This window comes from Stylophora pistillata, chromosome 3, assembly GCF_964205215.1.
Source record: "Stylophora pistillata chromosome 3, jaStyPist1.2, whole genome shotgun sequence".
NCBI lineage: Eukaryota > Metazoa > Cnidaria > Anthozoa > Scleractinia > Pocilloporidae > Stylophora > Stylophora pistillata.
The window spans coordinates 10,089,453-10,114,017 of NC_142521.1; the positions used below are offsets into that span (position 1 = coordinate 10,089,453).

At 44.8% G+C, this 24,565-nt stretch overlaps 2 protein-coding genes across 2 annotated transcripts in view; both read left to right on the top strand.

The window, feature by feature from the left end:
* The window catches only part of LOC111324405 (acid phosphatase type 7-like), a 56,003-nt gene extending 34,758 nt beyond the window's left edge, over nt 1-21,245 (top strand). Inside the window, exons 6-9 of the mRNA XM_088752450.1 lie at nt 16,306-16,423; nt 17,029-17,226; nt 17,805-18,010; nt 20,032-21,245. Of these exons, the coding sequence (XP_088608576.1) occupies nt 16,306-16,423; nt 17,029-17,226; nt 17,805-18,010; nt 20,032-20,213 (704 nt within the window). The 3' untranslated portion in view covers nt 20,214-21,245. The remainder of the gene's footprint in view (nt 1-16,305; nt 16,424-17,028; nt 17,227-17,804; nt 18,011-20,031) is intronic.
* A 1,702-nt stretch (nt 21,246-22,947) lies between these two features.
* Nucleotides 22,948-23,486, top strand: LOC148734477 (uncharacterized). The gene has a single exon (XM_088755281.1). The coding sequence runs from the start codon at nt 22,989-22,991 to the stop codon at nt 23,367-23,369; it is 381 nt and encodes a 126-aa protein (XP_088611407.1). The 5' UTR covers nt 22,948-22,988; the 3' UTR covers nt 23,370-23,486.
* Nucleotides 23,487-24,565: the final 1,079 nt, after the last annotated feature.

Sequence of the window (24,565 nt, forward strand, 5' to 3'; positions counted from 1 at the left end):
ACAACGGTTGACATCTGGGGAGGGGGGGGCGGGGGCTGAGCCACCCTACACTCCACCCCATCCAGTACCACTACACCTAACTCCTCAAAATGAGCCTTAGCAGGCTCACCACCAGCAACAAAAGTGACTCTGGCCACACGACCAGGACACGCTTGAACTGCCGCAACACCATATTGAGACTCAGTCTCAAAAAACCCGAGGATCAAGGGCATGACGTCCGGGAAAGACAACCCCTCAGGGAGCCCCCGACAGTCAATGTCGATTGACCTCTTAAAAGCAACAACCATTGTGAGACCAAGGTAAGTTCGGCTCCACCCAAGAAATCCCAAAAAGGGATGGGTGACCGACCCGAATAAAAGAAAAAACACTGCCAAGGAGGAAGAAAGTTGCAAGTTTTCCCTCCCGGCAGGTACTCACTTATCCAACAAAAATCCTCAGAAACCACAAGAACAAACCAAAACACACTCCCAACCACTAGGGAAAGGAGCGAACACTTACCAACAAGCAAAAGTCGAGTCAGTGCAGTTTTTTTTATGTTTAAGGTGGACGGCCGGGCCCCGATGAAGGGAGGTGCAATCCCGCCGACCTACATGTCTAATCCCAACCCATTGGCTTACGTGCAATGCCTTAGGGAAGGGGACCACCAAAAACGAGGGTCACCAGACGCCAAACTCGCTGGGGAATCGAACCCCACCTCACTTAAAAATTAACACACACACACCCAGAAATTAAACACACCCGCTCAAAACTTAACTAATTTTTCTTTTAGTTTTTCTTATTAAGCCTAAGTTAATTTTATATTTTATTTTGGTTCTTTAGATTTTTTAAGTGACCGGTAAAGCCTAAAGGCAGTAGCAACTTCACGCTGTTCAAAAACATATCTCGGATCAGAGTACCAAACGGAAATATCTTTACCAGCAGGAGCAGGCAGGTGATGTAACACCGCAATCTCGGCCAAAAAAACGCGTTCCTCAGATGGAGAAGAGCGAAGCAGCGGGTCCTTTAAGAAAGCAGCGGAAAGTTCTGAAGGAGTAACAGCAATAGGCTTGGCTGCAGCAGCAGAATCAGTGGGTGGGGCCTGTTGGGTCCTCTTGACAGTGTTATTAGCAGAAGTGGGAGCTGGGGAGGCTGAACGCTTCCGAGAAGCAGAGCTCGTCTCTCCGACATCCATATCAGAAACAGGGTTAGCAAAACCCTGTGTTGCCGGTACACAATCATTTAGTGGTTCTTCACCCTCGTTTAAAGAGGTGAAGCGATCTTCACTCGCCTCAGTTGAGAGCGAGCAGGCTTCATCAGCACTGTCAGCAGGCGGCTCTTCAGGCATAGAGGATGGCTCGACATCGTCTGTGACGGTGGCCTTACAATCTCTAGCAAAATGACCTTGCTGTGAACACCTAAAACACTTGCCCTTGGAAGGGCAACTCGCAGCCTTATGGCCTATTTTACGGCACACAGTGCACTGCAGGGGTTGCCCCCTGTACCAAACCCTACAACGTATACCTCTAATACCAATGAAGGGTGGAATAACTTTCTGAACCACCATCTGAATAATTCTAGACCCAGTAAAGACCGAGGGTCTACCCGACCAAGACTGATGACGGACAGACTTGACGATGCCAAAAGCAGACAACGCAGTACGTATCGCTTCATTGGAGCCCTCAAAAGGGAACCAAGACAAAACCACAGTGGTAAGTTGAGGTGGGGGAGGAGGAGGTGTAACCACCCTACACTCCACCTCGCCTAACTTAACCACGCCCAATTCTTCAAAAAAAAGCTTGGCCACATCAGCTGCAAAAGTAACCCTGGCAACGCGACCAGGGCACGCCTGCACTGCCTCCACAACATGATCAGACTCACGATCAAAATACTCGAGGAGTAACTTTACTGCCTCAGGAAAAAGCATCCCCTCGGGGAGCCCCTTGCAGTCCACATCGATTGTCCTACTAAAGGAAACAATCATCCTGAAGTTCGGCCCCAACCCAATGAACAAGCAAAGGGATGGGTGACCAAACCAAAAGCGAAAAAAGAAAAAGCCTGACCGAGAGGAAAAGATCACAAGTTTTCCCTCCCGGCAGGTACTCACTTAACTGATACTAGACCTCACCAAAACCAAGCACACCACAAACCAAACTCCCAACCACTAGGGAAAGGAGCGAACACTTACCAACAAGCAAAAGTCGAGTCAGTGCAGTTTTTTTTTATGTTTAAGGTGGACGGCCGGGCCCCGATGAAGGGAGGTGCAATCCCGCCGACCTACATGTCTAATCCCAACCCATTGGCTTACGTGCAATGCCTTAGGGAAGGGGACCACCAGAAACGAGGGCCACCAGACGCCAAACTCGCTGGGGAATCGAACCCCACCTCACTTAAAAATTAACACACTCACACCCAAAAATTAAACACACCCGCTCATTACTTAACTAATTATTTTCTTTTGTTTTTCTTTTTATGACCTTAATTAATTACTTTGGGAACTTTTTGTTGAAAAATTTTATAGCAGTCTTAAATTCCTCATCTTTCAAACCAATAAAGCGGGGATCTGAAGTCCAACGGCAAAAACGTTTTCGCTGATCAGGCGGTTTACGATAATCAACCGCAATCTCCCACAGGATTGCACGGTGGTCTGCAGAACAGGCTGCCAATTCCGGAACTTCAAGGAAAACATCAGGGCCATTGCGGATATCACTCATGGGTGAAACCACAGGACTTTTAGATGGGGCCTGTTGAGTCCTCTTAACTGAAACGGGAACAGAGGAAGCGGGGCGTTTCCGGGAAACAGTGGTCCAGGGACCACTTTCACCAGCCATGTCAGAGTCAGCAGGGTTAGCAAAACCCTCGGTTGCTGGTATAATATTCTCATTTCCAGTCGTTTCACAAGAGGCGAACCGGTCTTCGCTTGCATCAGAGTCTGGAGGTGAACCAACTTCATCTTCAGAGTCTTCAATAGCAGTGTCGGGGGTCTCTTCTTCGGCGGGAGTGCTCTTCACCGGAGGAACAGCCACACCGTTCTCTGTAACAGGGGCGTCAGCCTCAGCTGGAGCAGCCACGGTCACCTTACAATTCCGAGCCAAGTGCCCATCTTGATGACACCGGAAGCATTTTCCTTTGAGAGGACAATCAGCTGACTTGTGGCCAACTTTCCGGCAAGTCCCACACTGGAGGGGTTGCCCCCTATACCAAGTTTTACAACGAACACCGCGGATAGGGATAAACGGTGGAATGACATTCCTAATGACCATTTGGACGATGCGTGACCCGGTGGACACTGAAGGCCTTCCGGGCCAAACCTGATTGCGAACAGATTTGACCGTACCATATGCAGACAAAGCTGTGCTGATGGCGTCGTTTGATCCCTCAAAGGGGAACCAAGAAACTACAACAGTAGTAAGCTGGGGTGGAGGAGGAGGAGGCTTGACCACCCTACACTCTACATCACCCAACTTGATGACACCTAACTCCTCAAAAAATAACTTAGCAACATCCCCGTTCTCTGCAAAAGTGACTCTGGCAACACGGCCAGGGCATGCCTGCACCGCAGCCACCCGATGATCAGACTCTCGGTCGAAAAAACCCAGCAACAGACCAACCGCTTGCGAAAAAAGTACCTCCTCAGGGAGCCCCTGACAATCGACGTCGATAGTCCTATTAAAGGACACGACCATGCTGAAGTTCGGACCCAACCCAAAGGGATGGGTGACCGAAACAGAGAAAAAGCAAAAAGAAAAGCAAGTTCGGATCGACCGAGAAATCCCAAAAAAGGGATGGGCGACCAAACAGAACCAAAGAAAAAACACTGCCAAGGAGGAAGAAAGTTGCAAGTTTTCCCTCCCGGCAGGTACTCACTTATCCAACAAAAATCCTCAGAAACCTCAAAAACAAACCAAAACAAACTCCCAACCACTAGGGAAAGGAGCGAACACTTACCAACAAGCAAAAGTCGAGTCAGTGCAGTTTTTTTTTATGTTTAAGGTGGACGGCCGGGCCCCGATGAAGGGAGGTGCAATCCCGCCGACCTACATGTCTAATCCCAACCCATTGGCTTACGTGCAATGCCTTAGGGAAGGGGACCACCAGAAACGAGGGTCACCAGACGCCAAACTCGCTGGGGAATCGAACCCCACCTCACTTAAAAATTAACACACACACACCCAGAAATTAAACACACCCGCTCAAAACTTAACTAATTTTTCTTTTAGTTTTTCTTATTAAGCCTAAGTTAATTTTATATTTTATTTTGGTTCTTTAGATTTTTTAAGTGACCGGTAAAGCCTAAAGGCAGTAGCAACTTCACGCTGTTCAAAAACATATCTCGGATCAGAGTACCAAACGGAAATATCTTTACCAGCAGGAGCAGGCAGGTGATGTAACACCGCAATCTCGGCCAAAAAAACGCGTTCCTCAGATGGAGAAGAGCGAAGCAGCGGGTCCTTTAAGAAAGCAGCGGAAAGTTCTGAAGGAGTAACAGCAATAGGCTTGGCTGCAGCAGCAGAATCAGTGGGTGGGGCCTGTTGGGTCCTCTTGACAGTGTTATTAGCAGAAGTGGGAGCTGGGGAGGCTGAACGCTTCCGAGAAGCAGAGCTCGTCTCTCCGACATCCATATCAGAAACAGGGTTAGCAAAACCCTGTGTTGCCGGTACACAATCATTTAGTGGTTCTTCACCCTCGTTTAAAGAGGTGAAGCGATCTTCACTCGCCTCAGTTGAGAGCGAGCAGGCTTCATCAGCACTGTCAGCAGGCGGCTCTTCAGGCATAGAGGATGGCTCGACATCGTCTGTGACGGTGGCCTTACAATCTCTAGCAAAATGACCTTGCTGTGAACACCTAAAACACTTGCCCTTGGAAGGGCAACTCGCAGCCTTATGGCCTATTTTACGGCACACAGTGCACTGCAGGGGTTGCCCCCTGTACCAAACCCTACAACGTATACCTCTAATACCAATGAAGGGTGGAATAACTTTCTGAACCACCATCTGAATAATTCTAGACCCAGTAAAGACCGAGGGTCTACCCGACCAAGACTGATGACGGACAGACTTGACGATGCCAAAAGCAGACAACGCAGTACGTATCGCTTCATTGGAGCCCTCAAAAGGGAACCAAGACAAAACCACAGTGGTAAGTTGAGGTGGGGGAGGAGGAGGTGTAACCACCCTACACTCCACCTCGCCTAACTTAACCACGCCCAATTCTTCAAAAAAAAGCTTGGCCACATCAGCTGCAAAAGTAACCCTGGCAACGCGACCAGGGCACGCCTGCACTGCCTCCACAACATGATCAGACTCACGATCAAAATACTCGAGGAGTAACTTTACTGCCTCAGGAAAAAGCATCCCCTCGGGGAGCCCCTTGCAGTCCATATCGATTGTCCTACTAAAGGAAACAATCATCCTGAAGTTCGGCCCCAACCCAATGAACAAGCAAAGGGATGGGTGACCAAACCAAAAGCGAAAAAGGAAAAAACCTGACCGAGAGGAAAAGATCACAAGTTTTCCCTCCCGGCAGGTACTCACTTAACTGATACTAGACCTCACCAAAACCAAGCACACCACAAACCAAACTCCCAACCACTAGGGAAAGGAGCGAACACTTACCAACAAGCAAAAGTCGAGTCAGTTTTTTTTTTATGTTTAAGGTGGACGGCCGGGCCCCGATGAAGGGAGGTGCAATCCCGCCGACCTACATGTCTAATCCCAACCCATTGGCTTACGTGCAATGCCTTAGGGAAGGGGACCACCAAAAACGAGGGTCACCAGACGCCAAACTCGCTGGGGAATCGAACCCCACCTCACTTAAAAATTAACACACACACACCCAGAAATTAAACACACCCGCTCAAAACTTAACTAATTTTTCTTTTAGTTTTTCTTATTAAGCCTAAGTTAATTTTATATTTTATTTTGGTTCTTTAGATTTTTTAAGTGACCGGTAAAGCCTAAAGGCAGTAGCAACTTCACGCTGTTCAAAAACATATCTCGGATCAGAGTACCAAACGGAAATATCTTTACCAGCAGGAGCAGGCAGGTGATGTAACACCGCAATCTCGGCCAAAAAAACGCGTTCCTCAGATGGAGAAGAGCGAAGCAGCGGGTCCTTTAAGAAAGCAGCGGAAAGTTCTGAAGGAGTAACAGCAATAGGCTTGGCTGCAGCAGCAGAATCAGTGGGTGGGGCCTGTTGGGTCCTCTTGACAGTGTTATTAGCAGAAGTGGGAGCTGGGGAGGCTGAACGCTTCCGAGAAGCAGAGCTCGTCTCTCCGACATCCATATCAGAAACAGGGTTAGCAAAACCCTGTGTTGCCGGTACACAATCATTTAGTGGTTCTTCACCCTCGTTTAAAGAGGTGAAGCGATCTTCACTCGCCTCAGTTGAGAGCGAGCAGGCTTCATCAGCACTGTCAGCAGGCGGCTCTTCAGGCATAGAGGATGGCTCGACATCGTCTGTGACGGTGGCCTTACAATCTCTAGCAAAATGACCTTGCTGTGAACAGCTAAAACACTTGCCCTTGGAAGGGCAACTCGCAGCCTTATGGCCTATTTTACGGCACACAGTGCACTGCAGGGGTTGCCCCCTGTACCAAACCCTACAACGTATACCTCTAATACCAATGAAGGGTGGAATAACTTTCTGAACCACCATCTGAATAATTCTAGACCCAGTAAAGACCGAGGGTCTACCCGACCAAGACTGATGACGGACAGACTTGACGATGCCAAAAGCAGACAACGCAGTACGTATCGCTTCATTGGAGCCCTCAAAAGGGAACCAAGACAAAACCACAGTGGTAAGTTGAGGTGGGGGAGGAGGAGGTGTAACCACCCTACACTCCACCTCGCCTAACTTAACCACGCCCAATTCTTCAAAAAAAAGCTTGGCCACATCAGCTGCAAAAGTAACCCTGGCAACGCGACCAGGGCACGCCTGCACTGCCTCCACAACATGATCAGACTCACGATCAAAATACTCGAGGAGTAACTTTACTGCCTCAGGAAAAAGCATCCCCTCGGGGAGCCCCTTGCAGTCCACATCGATTGTCCTACTAAAGGAAACAATCATCCTGAAGTTCGGCCCCAACCCAATGAACAAGCAAAGGGATGGGTGACCAAACCAAAAGCGAAAAAGGAAAAAACCTGACCGAGAGGAAAAGATCACAAGTTTTCCCTCCCGGCAGGTACTCACTTAACTGATACTAGACCTCACCAAAACCAAGCACACCACAAACCAAACTCCCAACCACTAGGGAAAGGAGCGAACACTTACCAACAAGCAAAAGTCGAGTCAGTTTTTTTTTATGTTTAAGGTGGACGGCCGGGCCCCGATGAAGGGAGGTGCAATCCCGCCGACCTACATGTCTAATCCCAACCCATTGGCTTACGTGCAATGCCTTAGGGAAGGGGACCACCAAAAACGAGGGTCACCAGACGCCAAACTCGCTGGGGAATCGAACCCCACCTCACTTAAAAATTAACACACACACACCCAGAAATTAAACACACCCGCTCAAAACTTAACTAATTTTTCTTTTAGTTTTTCTTATTAAGCCTAAGTTAATTTTATATTTTATTTTGGTTCTTTAGATTTTTTAAGTGACCGGTAAAGCCTAAAGGCAGTAGAAACTTCACGCTGTTCAAAAACATATCTCGGATCAGAGTACCAAACGGAAATATCTTTACCAGCAGGAGCAGGCAGGTGATGTAACACCGCAATCTCGGCCAAAAAAACGCGTTCCTCAGATGGAGAAGAGCGAAGCAGCGGGTCCTTTAAGAAAGCAGCGGAAAGTTCTGAAGGAGTAACAGCAATAGGCTTGGCTGCAGCAGCAGAATCAGTGGGTGGGGCCTGTTGGGTCCTCTTGACAGTGTTATTAGCAGAAGTGGGAGCTGGGGAGGCTGAACGCTTCCGAGAAGCAGAGCTCGTCTCTCCGACATCCATATCAGAAACAGGGTTAGCAAAACCCTGTGTTGCCGGTACACAATCATTTAGTGGTTCTTCACCCTCGTTTAAAGAGGTGAAGCGATCTTCACTCGCCTCAGTTGAGAGCGAGCAGGCTTCATCAGCACTGTCAGCAGGCGGCTCTTCAGGCATAGAGGATGGCTCGACATCGTCTGTGACGGTGGCCTTACAATCTCTAGCAAAATGACCTTGCTGTGAACAGCTAAAACACTTGCCCTTGGAAGGGCAACTCGCAGCCTTATGGCCTATTTTACGGCACACAGTGCACTGCAGGGGTTGCCCCCTGTACCAAACCCTACAACGTATACCTCTAATACCAATGAAGGGTGGAATAACTTTCTGAACCACCATCTGAATAATTCTAGACCCAGTAAAGACCGAGGGTCTACCCGACCAAGACTGATGACGGACAGACTTGACGATGCCAAAAGCAGACAACGCAGTACGTATCGCTTCATTGGAGCCCTCAAAAGGGAACCAAGACAAAACCACAGTGGTAAGTTGAGGTGGGGGAGGAGGAGGTGTAACCACCCTACACTCCACCTCGCCTAACTTAACCACGCCCAATTCTTCAAAAAAAAGCTTGGCCACATCAGCTGCAAAAGTAACCCTGGCAACGCGACCAGGGCACGCCTGCACTGCCTCCACAACATGATCAGACTCACGATCAAAATACTCGAGGAGTAACTTTACTGCCTCAGGAAAAAGCATCCCCTCGGGGAGCCCCTTGCAGTCCACATCGATTGTCCTACTAAAGGAAACAATCATCCTGAAGTTCGGCCCCAACCCAATGAACAAGCAAAGGGATGGGTGACCAAACCAAAAGCGAAAAAGGAAAAAACCTGACCGAGAGGAAAAGATCACAAGTTTTCCCTCCCGGCAGGTACTCACTTAACTGATACTAGACCTCACCAAAACCAAGCACACCACAAACCAAACTCCCAACCACTAGGGAAAGGAGCGAACACTTACCAACAAGCAAAAGTCGAGTCAGTTTTTTTTTATGTTTAAGGTGGACGGCCGGGCCCCGATGAAGGGAGGTGCAATCCCGCCGACCTACATGTCTAATCCCAACCCATTGGCTTACGTGCAATGCCTTAGGGAAGGGGACCACCAAAAACGAGGGTCACCAGACGCCAAACTCGCTGGGGAATCGAACCCCACCTCACTTAAAAATTAACACACACACACCCAGAAATTAAACACACCCGCTCAAAACTTAACTAATTTTTCTTTTAGTTTTTCTTATTAAGCCTAAGTTAATTTTATATTTTATTTTGGTTCTTTAGATTTTTTAAGTGACCGGTAAAGCCTAAAGGCAGTAGCAACTTCACGCTGTTCAAAAACATATCTCGGATCAGAGTACCAAACGGAAATATCTTTACCAGCAGGAGCAGGCAGGTGATGTAACACCGCAATCTCGGCCAAAAAAACGCGTTCCTCAGATGGAGAAGAGCGAAGCAGCGGGTCCTTTAAGAAAGCAGCGGAAAGTTCTGAAGGAGTAACAGCAATAGGCTTGGCTGCAGCAGCAGAATCAGTGGGTGGGGCCTGTTGGGTCCTCTTGACAGTGTTATTAGCAGAAGTGGGAGCTGGGGAGGCTGAACGCTTCCGAGAAGCAGAGCTCGTCTCTCCGACATCCATATCAGAAACAGGGTTAGCAAAACCCTGTGTTGCCGGTACACAATCATTTAGTGGTTCTTCACCCTCGTTTAAAGAGGTGAAGCGATCTTCACTCGCCTCAGTTGAGAGCGAGCAGGCTTCATCAGCACTGTCAGCAGGCGGCTCTTCAGGCATAGAGGATGGCTCGACATCGTCTGTGACGGTGGCCTTACAATCTCTAGCAAAATGACCTTGCTGTGAACAGCTAAAACACTTGCCCTTGGAAGGGCAACTCGCAGCCTTATGGCCTATTTTACGGCACACAGTGCACTGCAGGGGTTGCCCCCTGTACCAAACCCTACAACGTATACCTCTAATACCAATGAAGGGTGGAATAACTTTCTGAACCACCATCTGAATAATTCTAGACCCAGTAAAGACCGAGGGTCTACCCGACCAAGACTGATGACGGACAGACTTGACGATGCCAAAAGCAGACAACGCAGTACGTATCGCTTCATTGGAGCCCTCAAAAGGGAACCAAGACAAAACCACAGTGGTAAGTTGAGGTGGGGGAGGAGGAGGTGTAACCACCCTACACTCCACCTCGCCTAACTTAACCACGCCCAATTCTTCAAAAAAAAGCTTGGCCACATCAGCTGCAAAAGTAACCCTGGCAACGCGACCAGGGCACGCCTGCACTGCCTCCACAACATGATCAGACTCACGATCAAAATACTCGAGGAGTAACTTTACTGCCTCAGGAAAAAGCATCCCCTCGGGGAGCCCCTTGCAGTCCACATCGATTGTCCTACTAAAGGAAACAATCATCCTGAAGTTCGGCCCCAACCCAATGAACAAGCAAAGGGATGGGTGACCAAACCAAAAGCGAAAAAGGAAAAAGCCTGACCGAGAGGAAAAGATCACAAGTTTTCCCTCCCGGCAGGTACTCACTTAACTGATACTAGACCTCACCAAAACCAAGCACACCACAAACCAAACTCCCAACCACTAGGGAAAGGAGCGAACAGTCAGTGCAGTTTTTTTTATGTTTAAGGTGGACGGCCGGGCCCCGATGAAGGGAGGTGCAATCCCGCCGACCTACATGTCTAATCCCAACCCATTGGCTTACGTGCAATGCCTTAGGGAAGGGGACCACCAGAAACGAGGGTCACCAGACGCCAAACTCGCTGGGGAATCGAACCCCACCTCACTTAAAAATTAACACACACACACCCAGAAATTAAACACACCCGCTCAAAACTTAACTAATTTTTCTTTTAGTTTTCCTTATTAAGCCTAAGTTAATTTTATATTTTATTTTGGTTCTTTAGATTTTTTAAGTGACCGGTAAAGCCTAAAGGCAGTAGCAACTTCACGCTGTTCAAAAACATATCTCGGATCAGAGTACCAAACGGAAATATCTTTACCAGCAGGAGCAGGCAGGTGATGTAACACCGCAATCTCGGCCAAAAAAACGCGTTCCTCAGATGGAGAAGAGCGAAGCAGCGGGTCCTTTAAGAAAGCAGCGGAAAGTTCTGAAGGAGTAACAGCAATAGGCTTGGCTGCAGCAGCAGAATCAGTGGGTGGGGCCTGTTGGGTCCTCTTGACAGTGTTATTAGCAGAAGTGGGAGCTGGGGAGGCTGAACGCTTCCGAGAAGCAGAGCTCGTCTCTCCGACATCCATATCAGAAACAGGGTTAGCAAAACCCTGTGTTGCCGGTACACAATCATTTAGTGGTTCTTCACCCTCGTTTAAAGAGGTGAAGCGATCTTCACTCGCCTCAGTTGAGAGCGAGCAGGCTTCATCAGCACTGTCAGCAGGCGGCTCTTCAGGCATAGAGGATGGCTCGACATCGTCTGTGACGGTGGCCTTACAATCTCTAGCAAAATGACCTTGCTGTGAACAGCTAAAACACTTGCCCTTGGAAGGGCAACTCGCAGCCTTATGGCCTATTTTACGGCACACAGTGCACTGCAGGGGTTGCCCCCTGTACCAAACCCTACAACGTATACCTCTAATACCAATGAAGGGTGGAATAACTTTCTGAACCACCATCTGAATAATTCTAGACCCAGTAAAGACCGAGGGTCTACCCGACCAAGACTGATGACGGACAGACTTGACGATGCCAAAAGCAGACAACGCAGTACGTATCGCTTCATTGGAGCCCTCAAAAGGGAACCAAGACAAAACCACAGTGGTAAGTTGAGGTGGGGGAGGAGGAGGTGTAACCACCCTACACTCCACCTCGCCTAACTTAACCACGCCCAATTCTTCAAAAAAAAGCTTGGCCACATCAGCTGCAAAAGTAACCCTGGCAACGCGACCAGGGCACGCCTGCACTGCCTCCACAACATGATCAGACTCACGATCAAAATACTCGAGGAGTAACTTTACTGCCTCAGGAAAAAGCATCCCCTCGGGGAGCCCCTTGCAGTCCACATCGATTGTCCTACTAAAGGAAACAATCATCCTGAAGTTCGGCCCCAACCCAATGAACAAGCAAAGGGATGGGTGACCAAACCAAAAGCGAAAAAGGAAAAAGCCTGACCGAGAGGAAAAGATCACAAGTTTTCCCTCCCGGCAGGTACTCACTTAACTGATACTAGACCTCACCAAAACCAAGCACACCACAAACCAAACTCCCAACCACTAGGGAAAGGAGCGAACAGTCAGTGCAGTTTTTTTTATGTTTAAGGTGGACGGCCGGGCCCCGATGAAGGGAGGTGCAATCCCGCCGACCTACATGTCTAATCCCAACCCATTGGCTTACGTGCAATGCCTTAGGGAAGGGGACCACCAAAAACGAGGGTCACCAGACGCCAAACTCGCTGGGGAATCGAACCCCACCTCACTTAAAAATTAACACACACACACCCAGAAATTAAACACACCCGCTCAAAACTTAACTAATTTTTCTTTTAGTTTTTCTTATTAAGCCTAAGTTAATTTTATATTTTATTTTGGTTCTTTAGATTTTTTAAGTGACCGGTAAAGCCTAAAGGCAGTAGCAACTTCACGCTGTTCAAAAACATATCTCGGATCAGAGTACCAAACGGAAATATCTTTACGAGCAGGAGCAGGCAGGTGATGTAACACCGCAATCTCGGCCAAAAAAACGCGTTCCTCAGATGGAGAAGAGCGAAGCAGCGGGTCCTTTAAGAAAGCAGCGGAAAGTTCTGAAGGAGTAACAGCAATAGGCTTGGCTGCAGCAGCAGAATCAGTGGGTGGGGCCTGTTGGGTCCTCTTGACAGTGTTATTAGCAGAAGTGGGAGCTGGGGAGGCTGAACGCTTCCGAGAAGCAGAGCTCGTCTCTCCGACATCCATATCAGAAACAGGGTTAGCAAAACCCTGTGTTGCCGGTACACAATCATTTAGTGGTTCTTCACCCTCGTTTAAAGAGGTGAAGCGATCTTCACTCGCCTCAGTTGAGAGCGAGCAGGCTTCATCAGCACTGTCAGCAGGCGGCTCTTCAGGCATAGAGGATGGCTCGACATCGTCTGTGACGGTGGCCTTACAATCTCTAGCAAAATGACCTTGCTGTGAACACCTAAAACACTTGCCCTTGGAAGGGCAACTCGCAGCCTTATGGCCTATTTTACGGCACACAGTGCACTGCAGGGGTTGCCCCCTGTACCAAACCCTACAACGTATACCTCTAATACCAATGAAGGGTGGAATAACTTTCTGAACCACCATCTGAATAATTCTAGACCCAGTAAAGACCGAGGGTCTACCCGACCAAGACTGATGACGGACAGACTTGACGATGCCAAAAGCAGACAACGCAGTACGTATCGCTTCATTGGAGCCCTCAAAAGGGAACCAAGACAAAACCACAGTGGTAAGTTGAGGTGGGGGAGGAGGAGGTGTAACCACCCTACACTCCACCTCGCCTAACTTAACCACGCCCAATTCTTCAAAAAAAAGCTTGGCCACATCAGCTGCAAAAGTAACCCTGGCAACGCGACCAGGGCACGCCTGCACTGCCTCCACAACATGATCAGACTCACGATCAAAATACTCGAGGAGTAACTTTACTGCCTCAGGAAAAAGCATCCCCTCGGGGAGCCCCTTGCAGTCCACATCGATTGTCCTACTAAAGGAAACAATCATCCTGAAGTTCGGCCCCAACCCAATGAACAAGCAAAGGGATGGGTGACCAAACCAAAAGCGAAAAAGGAAAAAACCTGACCGAGAGGAAAAGATCACAAGTTTTCCCTCCCGGCAGGTACTCACTTAACTGATACTAGACCTCACCAAAACCAAGCACACCACAAACCAAACTCCCAACCACTAGGGAAAGGAGCGAACAGTCAGTGCAGTGCAGACACTGGGCCAAGCTCTGGAATAAACCATTGCCTGGGCGCTACACTTGTGGGACCAAGTGCAGGCATGTTGCCATGCGAGAGTGCTCAAATCACAACTAAGGTGATGAGCTTCATATATATATATATATATATATATATATATATGTATATATATGATAACAAGTTAAAAGGCCTCGAGCCAACAGTGACGCCGCGCCAGAAGGATCCAAAAGGATTCACAGTCCAAACCTCGATAAATAGTAGGAAAAATATTGTAGTACACGAGGACGGACAACTTCGAGCTAAGAAAGACATATGCTCAAAATAAAAAGTCTAAGAAAGTTTAATAAAATACGTTTCGGTCCGAGACCTTCATCAGTTGTAATACAATGACTTACAAATTCCTTAAATAGATATATAGGGCGTGATGACACATATAAACAAACACAGTAATTACTACGCGAAAAATTTTCACAATAAAAAGAAATGGAAAAATTGTCGAATCCACTGAAAATGTTAAGGAACCAGCGTTGACTTGAAAGGCGAGAATTGTACTAAAATTCCTAATCAACGCTGAGACTAGGACCTTTGATGCCCGCCCAATTTGAAAAAAATTCTCCGCATTAATTATAGTTTATTCTTTTTTTGGAGTGAAATTCCTGGCGCTTATTCAAGCCGAAGGGTGCCAGAGAGAACAACTGTGCGCTCCAATATGCTTCTTTGGTAATTAGAAGTTTCTCGATGTTACCTGAATTGTTTACTGTCGCCTGCACTTAATCAATGCATTGGAATGAGAAATCGCTTAATGGCCTCTACCATACCTAGAAGTGATCTACTTAGGACTCATGCCAGATCTAATAGGAAATTATTCCCATTTGTGACCACATTTAATCCAAATTTACCTGATGTAAGTCGCATCATTAAAAAACATCTGGGTATTTTGGAATCCAATCCCAAGTCAAAAGAGCTTTTTCCTTCAAATTCCATCATAGCATCCAATCGCAGATCTAAAAACCTTAAAGAATTGTTGGCGCCATCCCGTTATGGCCCTAACACTTTGGCTTCGTGCAAGAAATGTCGCCTACAATTCATTGGTTCCACAACAAATGACTTTAGAGTTAGATTTCGCAACCACAAGTCTGCTATGGTCACTAAGAAAAGACCTGTGAAGTAGCGGTACATTTTAACAAAACACCACATGATTTAAGCGATTTCTCATTAAATAGGATCGAAGTGCTAATGATTACGTAATTACAGATAACGACTAATGAACTGGTGCTAATAAACAAAAAACCTAATTACAAAGAAAGCAATGGAAAAAATACAAGGAACAAACCCTAGAAACTAAGAGATAAGAATACTAAATATGTTAATATAAGTGGCGTAACTAACTGCAAAGAAGCAATGCGGCGAGCATTACAAAAGGGAAGGCCCACTTTTTACTACAACTGTATACTGTAACAAAATCCCAAAACAAGGCCTTTGGAGCCCGAAAGGGAAAATTAGCAACAAAATCCCTGGAGGGGCCCTTAAATGATACTAATCATAATAAGATACCCTTGGCAGGGCCTCTGAGTTTTTTAAACTTTCTATGTTCGTGTTGGCTGTGAGGTTTGGACTGCGAATCTTTATTGATCCTCCTGGCGCGGTGCACCTTTGTTGGCCTGAGAGTTTCATTAACGACTTGCGATATTTTATACTCTGCTCTCATCCGCCTGCGAATCATCCATTCTGGCTGATCCAAAGATATTGCCTCTAAATTCGATAGTCAGACAAGCTACCTTTGTTTGGAACAAGCTCTCAAGGTATCAGCACCAAGTTGTCCATCCTCGCAATTTTTTAAATTTCTACGTTTGTGTTGGCTGTGAGGTTTGGACTGCGAATCTTTATTGATCCTCCTGGCGCGGTGCACCTTTGTTGGCCTGAGAGTTTCTTTAACGACTTGCGATATATATGTGTGTGTGTGTGTGTGTGTGTGTGTGTGTGTGTGTGTGTGTGTGTGTGTGTGTGTATGTGTGTTAATGACCAAGCGTGAGATCAAGATGGCTGAATATTGGCTGAGTACTTTTTCGCGTTTTCATGGACCGAAACGAAGCCGAGGTCTATAAAAACGGGGAAAATAAAGAGGGGTTAAAATCCAGCCATCCTGACCGGATAAGCTCGGTTAATGTAGATTTAGTATATTACAAAAATATTTTTCGCTTTAATAAGAATCAAGAATGACTGGTTTATTTCGAGAATCGGGAAAGAAAGCCAGCTGTGTTTGTAGCACAATGAGCCTACGAGGGCCGTTTATGATATCTTTGTTTTGACTGGATGGGCCTATGTTGCCCGCATGGGTAGCTAATTAGAACACAGAATTCGCTTCATATAACTTACGGGCACTGCCAGCCATATACAATAACATTCACTATAAGATATATTTGGGTTTTTTTCTCTCTTGTTGCAGAGATTGCCTTCAACTTTAGCCATTACCGATACAGGTTTTCCATGCCGCAACTCGAGTGGCCCACTGCAGTCGACAGAATGTGGTACAGCTTTGACGTCGCCAGAGCTCACTTCATCGCGTACGTTTGTCTCATATTTCGCATTACTATGCCAACATAGTCAACTCTGCTATTGTAACTGGGCAAAAAAGATCCTAGGTTCTGAAAGGTTGGTAAGAGAAACCTTTTGAGGCGCTCATAGAAGGAATTGAAATGAGTTTTGACACAAATAGTTTTAGTCTCGAATGAGTGAGGCAGCTTTTCCAGGGTGAAAAGTGAATCAGATTTAATGTTACTTTCTTCGTAACGGTTGACAAAGCCGAGAAAATAGAACAGTTTTGATTTTAAACCATCAAGTTATGTTATAGCGGTTCGCGCGTAATTTAACTAAAAAAATACAGCGCCGTAAAGTGGACTGAGTTAGTTAAAAATGTTTTGGAAAATCTCCCCTCTTATATCAACCTCTGTAACATTCTGAAGCATCATAACGGCTTCATGTTTTACTGACAACCCCAGGTCATTTCATGTGGAAGTTCCCTATCGTTCCGGTCCATCCCCTCTAATCCAGTGGGTACCAAAACTCTTACTGACTTCGGAACACTAAATTATAAATCAGATAAATCGTAAGGAATTCGTACGGATTTTATTCCCATTTTATAGATATTTTTTCGTTCCTTTTTTAACAGTTACTCGTCTGAAGTGTACTTCACCAACGGCTCAATTCAAAGTCAACTCGAGTGGTTAACCAACGACCTTAAAAAGGCGAAACGGCCCGAGAACCGTGCTAAACGTCCGTGGATCATTGCGTTTGGTCACAGACCGATGTACTGTTCAAACATTGATAAAGATGATTGTACCACGCTTCACTCTGTGGTTAGGCACAGGTTGGTTGGCATTTTTTTTGTTGAAAGACCTACTTAGCGCCCTTAACCCCCTTGCCCTCCCCCCCCCCCCTGCTTTTTTCCTTTCCTCTGCGGCATATGAACCGTATGAAACTGCATTTCAGTAGGAGGTCTGTTTTGAATTCGAAATATTTGAGGCATTTTTTTTTTCATGATGTTCAAATCCTGACTCAAGTTCCTTTTCAAAGGAATGATAAAAAATGAAAACGGGTTAATTCAACCTTTGATGAAGACTACAGCTAGAGCACAGAGGAGAAAACTACCGAAATCAACGAGCGTCGAGAATACTGCTGGCAGAACAGCGTGTGAATATGCCATGAATAGATTGCTGAAAATGAGAGAAGAGAGTTGATCATAGAACCACCAAAGAAAAGCGCCTAGTTCGTAACGAGCTCGATGCCGGAACTTTTAAGGCACCCAGTTGTACCAAAAAGGAATCCCATGGGCTAAAACTTTCAGTTGCTCGAGTTAATGTAATTCACGATAATTCTATGATAAAGGAGAGTGAGCAGTTTGATGGTGAATTTGAACCAATTTTTGTTTTTGATGACTTTCCTTAGCTTGGAGCCGTTACTTTTCCAGTACGGTGTAGACATTATCATCGAAGCGCATGAGCACTCTTACGAACGCCTCTGGCCAGTGTTCAACGACGTAGTAACGGCTTACAACTACAGCAATCCAAAGGCCCCAGTCCACCTGATATCGGGTGCGGCAGGCTGCAACGAGGCTTATGGAATATGCGTGACTCCCATGCTGGGACCAAGAGGTATGCAATGTCATAAAAGCTGATAGAGACTCATAAATGGATGCGTTTACCTCAGTTGTGGATATCCTAAAATCAAGGCTGGCAAAAAATGTAATAATTAGCACTGGAGTCCTTAAAAGAAATCACTTGTTGCCGTGCTAAATCCTTACACTATAGGTTTGTTGTTCCCAACATAGGCCGCTTCCGCTTTCGCGGTAGTAAATTTATTTTCTTCTTTTGCCTGAATAATTCGCATCTCGAACCGTTTTCACCGGCTCTACTGCAGTTTCCCCATAGTTGTCCTTTCTTAAAATTTGCTTTGATTTGGAAAATTGAACGAGAGTCTTATGGAACTGAAAAGTGCTTGGTAAGCCACTTTCTTTACATCAAACGCGTTACTTTAGAAGCGCGTCAAGCTGTAGTCAAGAGCATCTTGTTATTCATGCAGCTAAGAATCGAGATTTGAAATCTTTATGAACCATGAGGAGATATAGCTTATACAAATCAGTGGTATAGATGCGTTTGGGAGGGCTTGTTTCTTGCTTACTAAATTCAGGGAGCAGCTAATTTGTTTGTTCAAAGAATACTACTTCATCGCAGCGTATCTCGCCATAGTCTTACCGCTATAACCTTCATTCAACAAAGCTTTCATCGATAAGACACAATTCCTTTACATTCGTGGTTCAACGAACGACCACCTGTCCAATCAAAATGATGGTCATTTCCCTTAAGAACAAGAAGTCAATACAACAACGAAAATGGAGATTTGATATCCACCTGCGCTTTTGAGTATTTTTATAGAAAAAGCGCGATATAAGTATTAAATATTAAATATTATTATAGGTCTAACTTTGGTTAAGAAAGCATTTAACCTTTCTTGACGAAAGATAGCTGTACAACGTTAAAAAATAAGTCGGCCAGGAAATCAACAATTCGATGAGTCCTTGCCTCTAGTTTTGTCTTAAAGAAATAAACTGACTCAACTGAAGAATCGGGAACTCGCCATTTCGCGATCTGCAGATAACAAGGAAGGATCGAAGGTCGTCCTTTGTTGAAGATATTACGCGCCTGGTTGTTTTTCAGCCCCTGTAGAGCTTCTAGAGAAATGGTTTAAAAAAATGTGGGTAACTAATTTCAGAAAAGATTCGAAGACGTCTCCATTTGTTAGTCTGCATGGAGGAAGTACCTTGGTAATCGTGTCGTTCGCTTGGTCACCACGCCTTACGCCGTTGACAGAGGACATGATCCTCCAGGAAGAGGGGGTCTGCTTCTAGCATTCGTTTTCCTTCAAAACTGCATGGGCCTGTGATTTTTTTTAGCTTCGTTGGAAAGCGTGAGACGAAGTTCATCACCAAACTAGAGTCAATTTAAAATCATGGGTGGCATTCATTTGTGACCAGCAGTGTCTCTTTGTCATGTATCCGGATCAGAATCCCTATCAAGACAACGTCCTGTTTTGCTAAAAAATTAGAACTGGCACCCTCCTTGTTCGTTTTTTGTTTGTTTGTTTGTTTGTTTTTTTATTAAGCAGTTTTGTTCATTTTGTAACTATTTGTTTTTTTTAATCCCGAGTAATTTTGTTTGCGATTTCATTTTGACTCCCGTCTCTGCCTTAATTTCAGTTTGAATAATAGGTCAGTTGTAGGTTCGGTGGTAACTGCAATCGACGTTTAAACGTAAGGCAGTCTTAAGGTGACCCCTAATCTTCCAATATCGAAACAAAAAATTTCCTTTCTCTCTTTTCAACAGTTTTCCAATGTAAAGTGATTATGGAATAACTAAAAAAGTGGGAATTCCTCTTTTTGCAGGTCACCACTGCTTGATTCTCATGGCCGTTATTTTCTCTTATTTATATTCCTAGAAAAAAATTAGTTCATTTTCTATCTCATGCCTCCTGGGGCTACATCGGACATTGTTCCACTTGAAAATTGCAAATTTCATCCCATTATCCCTGTTCGTCTTCTCTTTCTAAATAAATAAATAAAATGTTTCGGCGAAGATTCTTGAAATGGACATAATTGTTAATCGTCGTTTCTCATCAGGTCCTTGGTCCGCCTTCCGCGAGTGGTTCCCAGGCAACGCCGGTTACGGTAAACTAAGGATTGAGAACTCAACTCATGTGTACTGGGAGCAAATCAGAGCTTATGATGGTTCGGTCATAGACAGTATATGGATAAAACAGGAACACCACGGACCGTTTAAACTCTTGGATCCTCGGTTATAGTATGAGACACAACGTAACAGCACAAAGTGTAGGGCAGGGTATATTCACCAAAACATTTCGCTGAAATGCTACTTTGCATGGAATCGTTCAATATGAGGTTTCATTCAACGCCTCTTTTTGGAACTTAAAATTTTGTTTATTCCAAAACACACACTACAACGTTCATAATTTTAACGCCCCATTCAACATGATTTTTTTTATAGATATCGAAGTTTTTATTCTTTAAACATCTATCGTAATGAAACATTTAAGTAGTATTGTATCAAACTGTGGCCCCAACAGTCTAGTGGGTAGTGTCAGATTGAACAAAAAAAAATTTCTAATTTAGGACTGCAATCTCGAACTGACGCGGTCATGTACGGGACTTTTATTGTAAGATTTGAAGTTTTACCATATCTTAGATTCTCTTTCGGCTTCGTCTATGTTGATAAACAGCATTTCATCGCCTTTGGACACCACTGTGCAGGCGTTTGATATTTTTTAGATATTTTAAGATGTGATTGCGGTTTTGTTTCAATGTGTGTCGGTGGGTAAGGGTAGCATTTTCAATTCAAATAAGGGATGGGTCTTCCAGATGAGTCTCTTAATATAGTTTGGTGTGAGACAAATAACATTTCAAATTTTTTTTAATCCATTTTTACTGCAAGTGACTTTTTTTAAAAAGCTAATAAACTAGTATTTTTTGTATTTTTTATTTGCTGTATTGATTTGGACCGTTTTGAACCCACGTTTTTACGATGTTTCATCATAAATTTCTTCTGAGATCTCAGTTGTGATTTTATGTCTAAACGCCTTGTCCTCTGGCTGCAAATAAATGCAGAAGTTTGCAACGTGTGGCTTTGCAATCCTATTTTGAAAGGAAGTATGATTCAGAAATTTATCCAGAATTAATTGAAGTTTACTGTCCTTTAAGCGATCTAAAACGCATGTAAAATTCATTTCATTTTTTGTTCAGTAAATAAAGCCAGTTTTTACCGAGGCAATTGTGTATGGAAGGTGGAGTTGTTTTAATAAAGTAATCGTTTGTCAGGAGCTGTTTTTGGTGCAGGGACTCTATGTGTAAACAAATCAGGTCACCGCTAGATTAACTGCGCAGACATATTTTACTACCTACATTGCGTGACTTTCCGTGCGTATTCTATGCCTTGTTTGTCAACGTGACGGAAAATAGTGTCTACTTTTTATTTGAGTCGAGACACAGCAAAACGAGCTTTAATAACCTTTTGAGCAATGTGTGTTTGCTTAAGTTAGTCCAAAGGCGTTCCATTGTTCACGTTTATTAAAAATGTCAAAGCGAGCTATGTATAATGTATCTCCAAGTAAACCCATTCAGGGCGTTTTGTTTTCCCCCAAGTTCAAACAACACGTTATTGTCAGCCGCTTTGCGAGTCAAAAGAACTCGTACTTGATAACTGTACTAGCAGTTGTTCTCAAAAGTAATTATCTAGAGCTCTTTGTTCGCTTGTAAAATGAGACATGACTCGACAAAAGGCAAAAGCGTGCGACTGCCCAAAAACGATGTTTTCTAATCTCCGCGCCCTCTCTCTTCAGTCAAAAGAAATCGCTCTCTGTCATTCACTCCCACAACTTGTTATAAAACTGACTTCTTTTAATTTTATCCATTCGTAAAGAATTGTTAAGATGTTATCGCTCTTGGTGATGAAATGATAAGCGAATCGTTGGCGTGATCGTTACCGGCTAAAATCTTGAGGCGAAAAATTGATGGAGCAATATTCTGTACTAATAATGCGTTGTTAACAAAACCGATAACAAGCTGCAAAATATTGCAGTTCCTCCAACGCGTATACTAACACCATATTAAACAGTCGCATATCCAGTTAATTAAAAGGAAGTATATGAATTGATAAGATTGCAAGCAACGCCGTTCGCGGCTGAAATTTTCTCTTTGCTTTTCAGACTTTTCACCCACGTGGACAAAGTGTTTAAGGGAATGTTATACTTTGTCGCTACTTTCTTCTTAGCTGTGCCACTCTCGATGTCCTTGAGAGCTTTATACTTCTCCTATTTAGTGGTAATCTTACGCTTGAGAGACTTCTTTCAGTTTTCCGACATTTCCAAGCAGTGCTGTCGAATCGCATTGAAGCAAACTGCGAGATGCGGTTTGCGCAATAACCGCAAACAAGAGGCCACACAAAATTCTTGGCACGTGGGCGGGAAAGTGGGAAAGTGACCGTCATTCGTATGAAAAACGAAACACTTCTATGCATTGAGAGCTTTAGAGAAGGCTTGAGTTTTGCTTCATTGGTAAAATCCTCTGTATAGATTTAATACAAATCTCACTGAGGATAACGGGGCCAGTTTTAAAACCATTTTCAACTGCATGGGTGCTCGATTCTGTATCTGTCATTCGCGACGCAGTGTCGCAATGTTGTGGCCTGTCAAAGAACTTCCGGTTTGACTACAAAGAATCTGTACGTACTGATCGAGAGTTGTAACGGCTATTAAACCTCTGTTGCAAAATCATTTTGTCACAATACTTAAACGGATACATCAAGTTTTAAAAAAACCGTGCATTTAGGCGGGCGTTTTCACACTCCAGTATTAGGTAATACAATTAAGCTGCCCTATCTAAGGATCACACCATGGACACAGAAATAAAAGGGTAAAAAAAGATACCCTATTTAAGGACCGAGAACCTCAAAAACCATACCCTATTCCGCGGCACGTACCTATATGGCCCATATATGCGAGTACCCCCCCCCCCCCACCCCGTACTGATCGAGAGTTGTAACGTGGCTTTAGCATACAGTAATTATGGATCTTACACAAATATCTGAAGATATTGTCTCTTACAACCTGGATTCCTTCATCAAAGGATATGTCTACCAAGTCGTTTGGTCCCCAGAACTTCTTGAGGAGCTAAACGCTGTACCAGAACCCAGCAATGTTGTCGACAAGTACGCGGTTTGTGTTCAACGTGATGGCGAAGTTGTTGGCAAATCAGGCCGTTTCGCAAAGACAATTTTCTACTTTTTACGTGGCGATACGAAGAACAACTGTACTGAAGTGGTGACTGGCAAGGCAGTCAACCGTGGAGATGCGGAAGGAATGCAAGTGCCGTGCACTCTGCACTTCAAGGGAGCCAAGAGATTTATTGACACTTTGAAAAAGGAGTTAGGAAGCAACACTCTGTGACCCGGGGGGGTACTCCCTTATAAGGGCTTAATGGGGACGTGCGGCCAGCCAGGGTATGTTTCTCGAGATTTTTGTCTTAAACAGAGTATCGAAATTATCATTTTTCGTCTTCATCAGGGTATCGATTTATCAATTTTTGTCTTAAACAGGATATCTTTTCTTGGAAGATAAACAGAAAAATTTTTACAAGCTCTAATTTTAATTAATATTGAATTCCGTTGATTTTGGCATTGATACCAGGCACATTAAATGTCTTAAACAGGGTATCAAAAATCAGAATTCTGTCTTAAACAGGGTAGGAAAATCAGCGATATTTGTCTTAAACAGGGTCAGGGTATGAGGGGCCGCGCTGCACCTCCCCACCCAGGAATATATCGAGTATCCCCCCGGGCTTTGTGAAAACCAGCGGAACTTGAACTGAACTGACACGGTTTGTGTAATGTAAAAGAAATGAAACAGTTCACACGGCTGCTTCAAAATAAATTTAAGGTTTTAGAGAACAGTCTTTTGACTTGTCACGTATTGACAGACATGGTTCGAGTTATCGAGGGTAAAATTATATAGAAAAAGACCTGAAGGGAAACGAAAATTGTTTCGAGTTAGCGGGAGTTTCGAGTTATCGAGGGTTCGAGTTACCGAGGGTAAAATTACAGTGAATGTATCACGGAAACAACAACTCGATAGCTGGTAAGAACGCGATGCTACCAAGCCTTTGCTTATTGAACGCTCGTTCCCTCTTTCCCAAGCTGGACGAATTAACAGCATTACTGGCAACTAAACCAGTCGACTTAGTCGCTATCACAGATTCGTGGCTGCGTAGTGATATCGATGACAGCCTCTTGTCAATCAGTGCTTTCAATCTTTTCCGTAAAGATCGTGTAGCTGGCCGAGGTGGCGGAATCTGTAGTGGCAGAATCAATTGGTAGTGTAGTGCTCTAACAATTGAGCTAACAAGCCAACTTAGAGCAGGCCGTTAAGTTGATTCGTAATAAACCCGTGATGATACATGCACTAGTATCACAGAGGTCAGTGGTTCGAATCCCGTACAGGCCTGATTTTTTTCAGGTCTGATTTTCGCTATTGCATAAATAGCGCTATCTACTGCGAAGGATCGTGCATCATACGTATTTATTATCGCAGTTCAAAATATATGAACTTCATATATATATTCATTGTATCATTTCAACTTTGTTGAC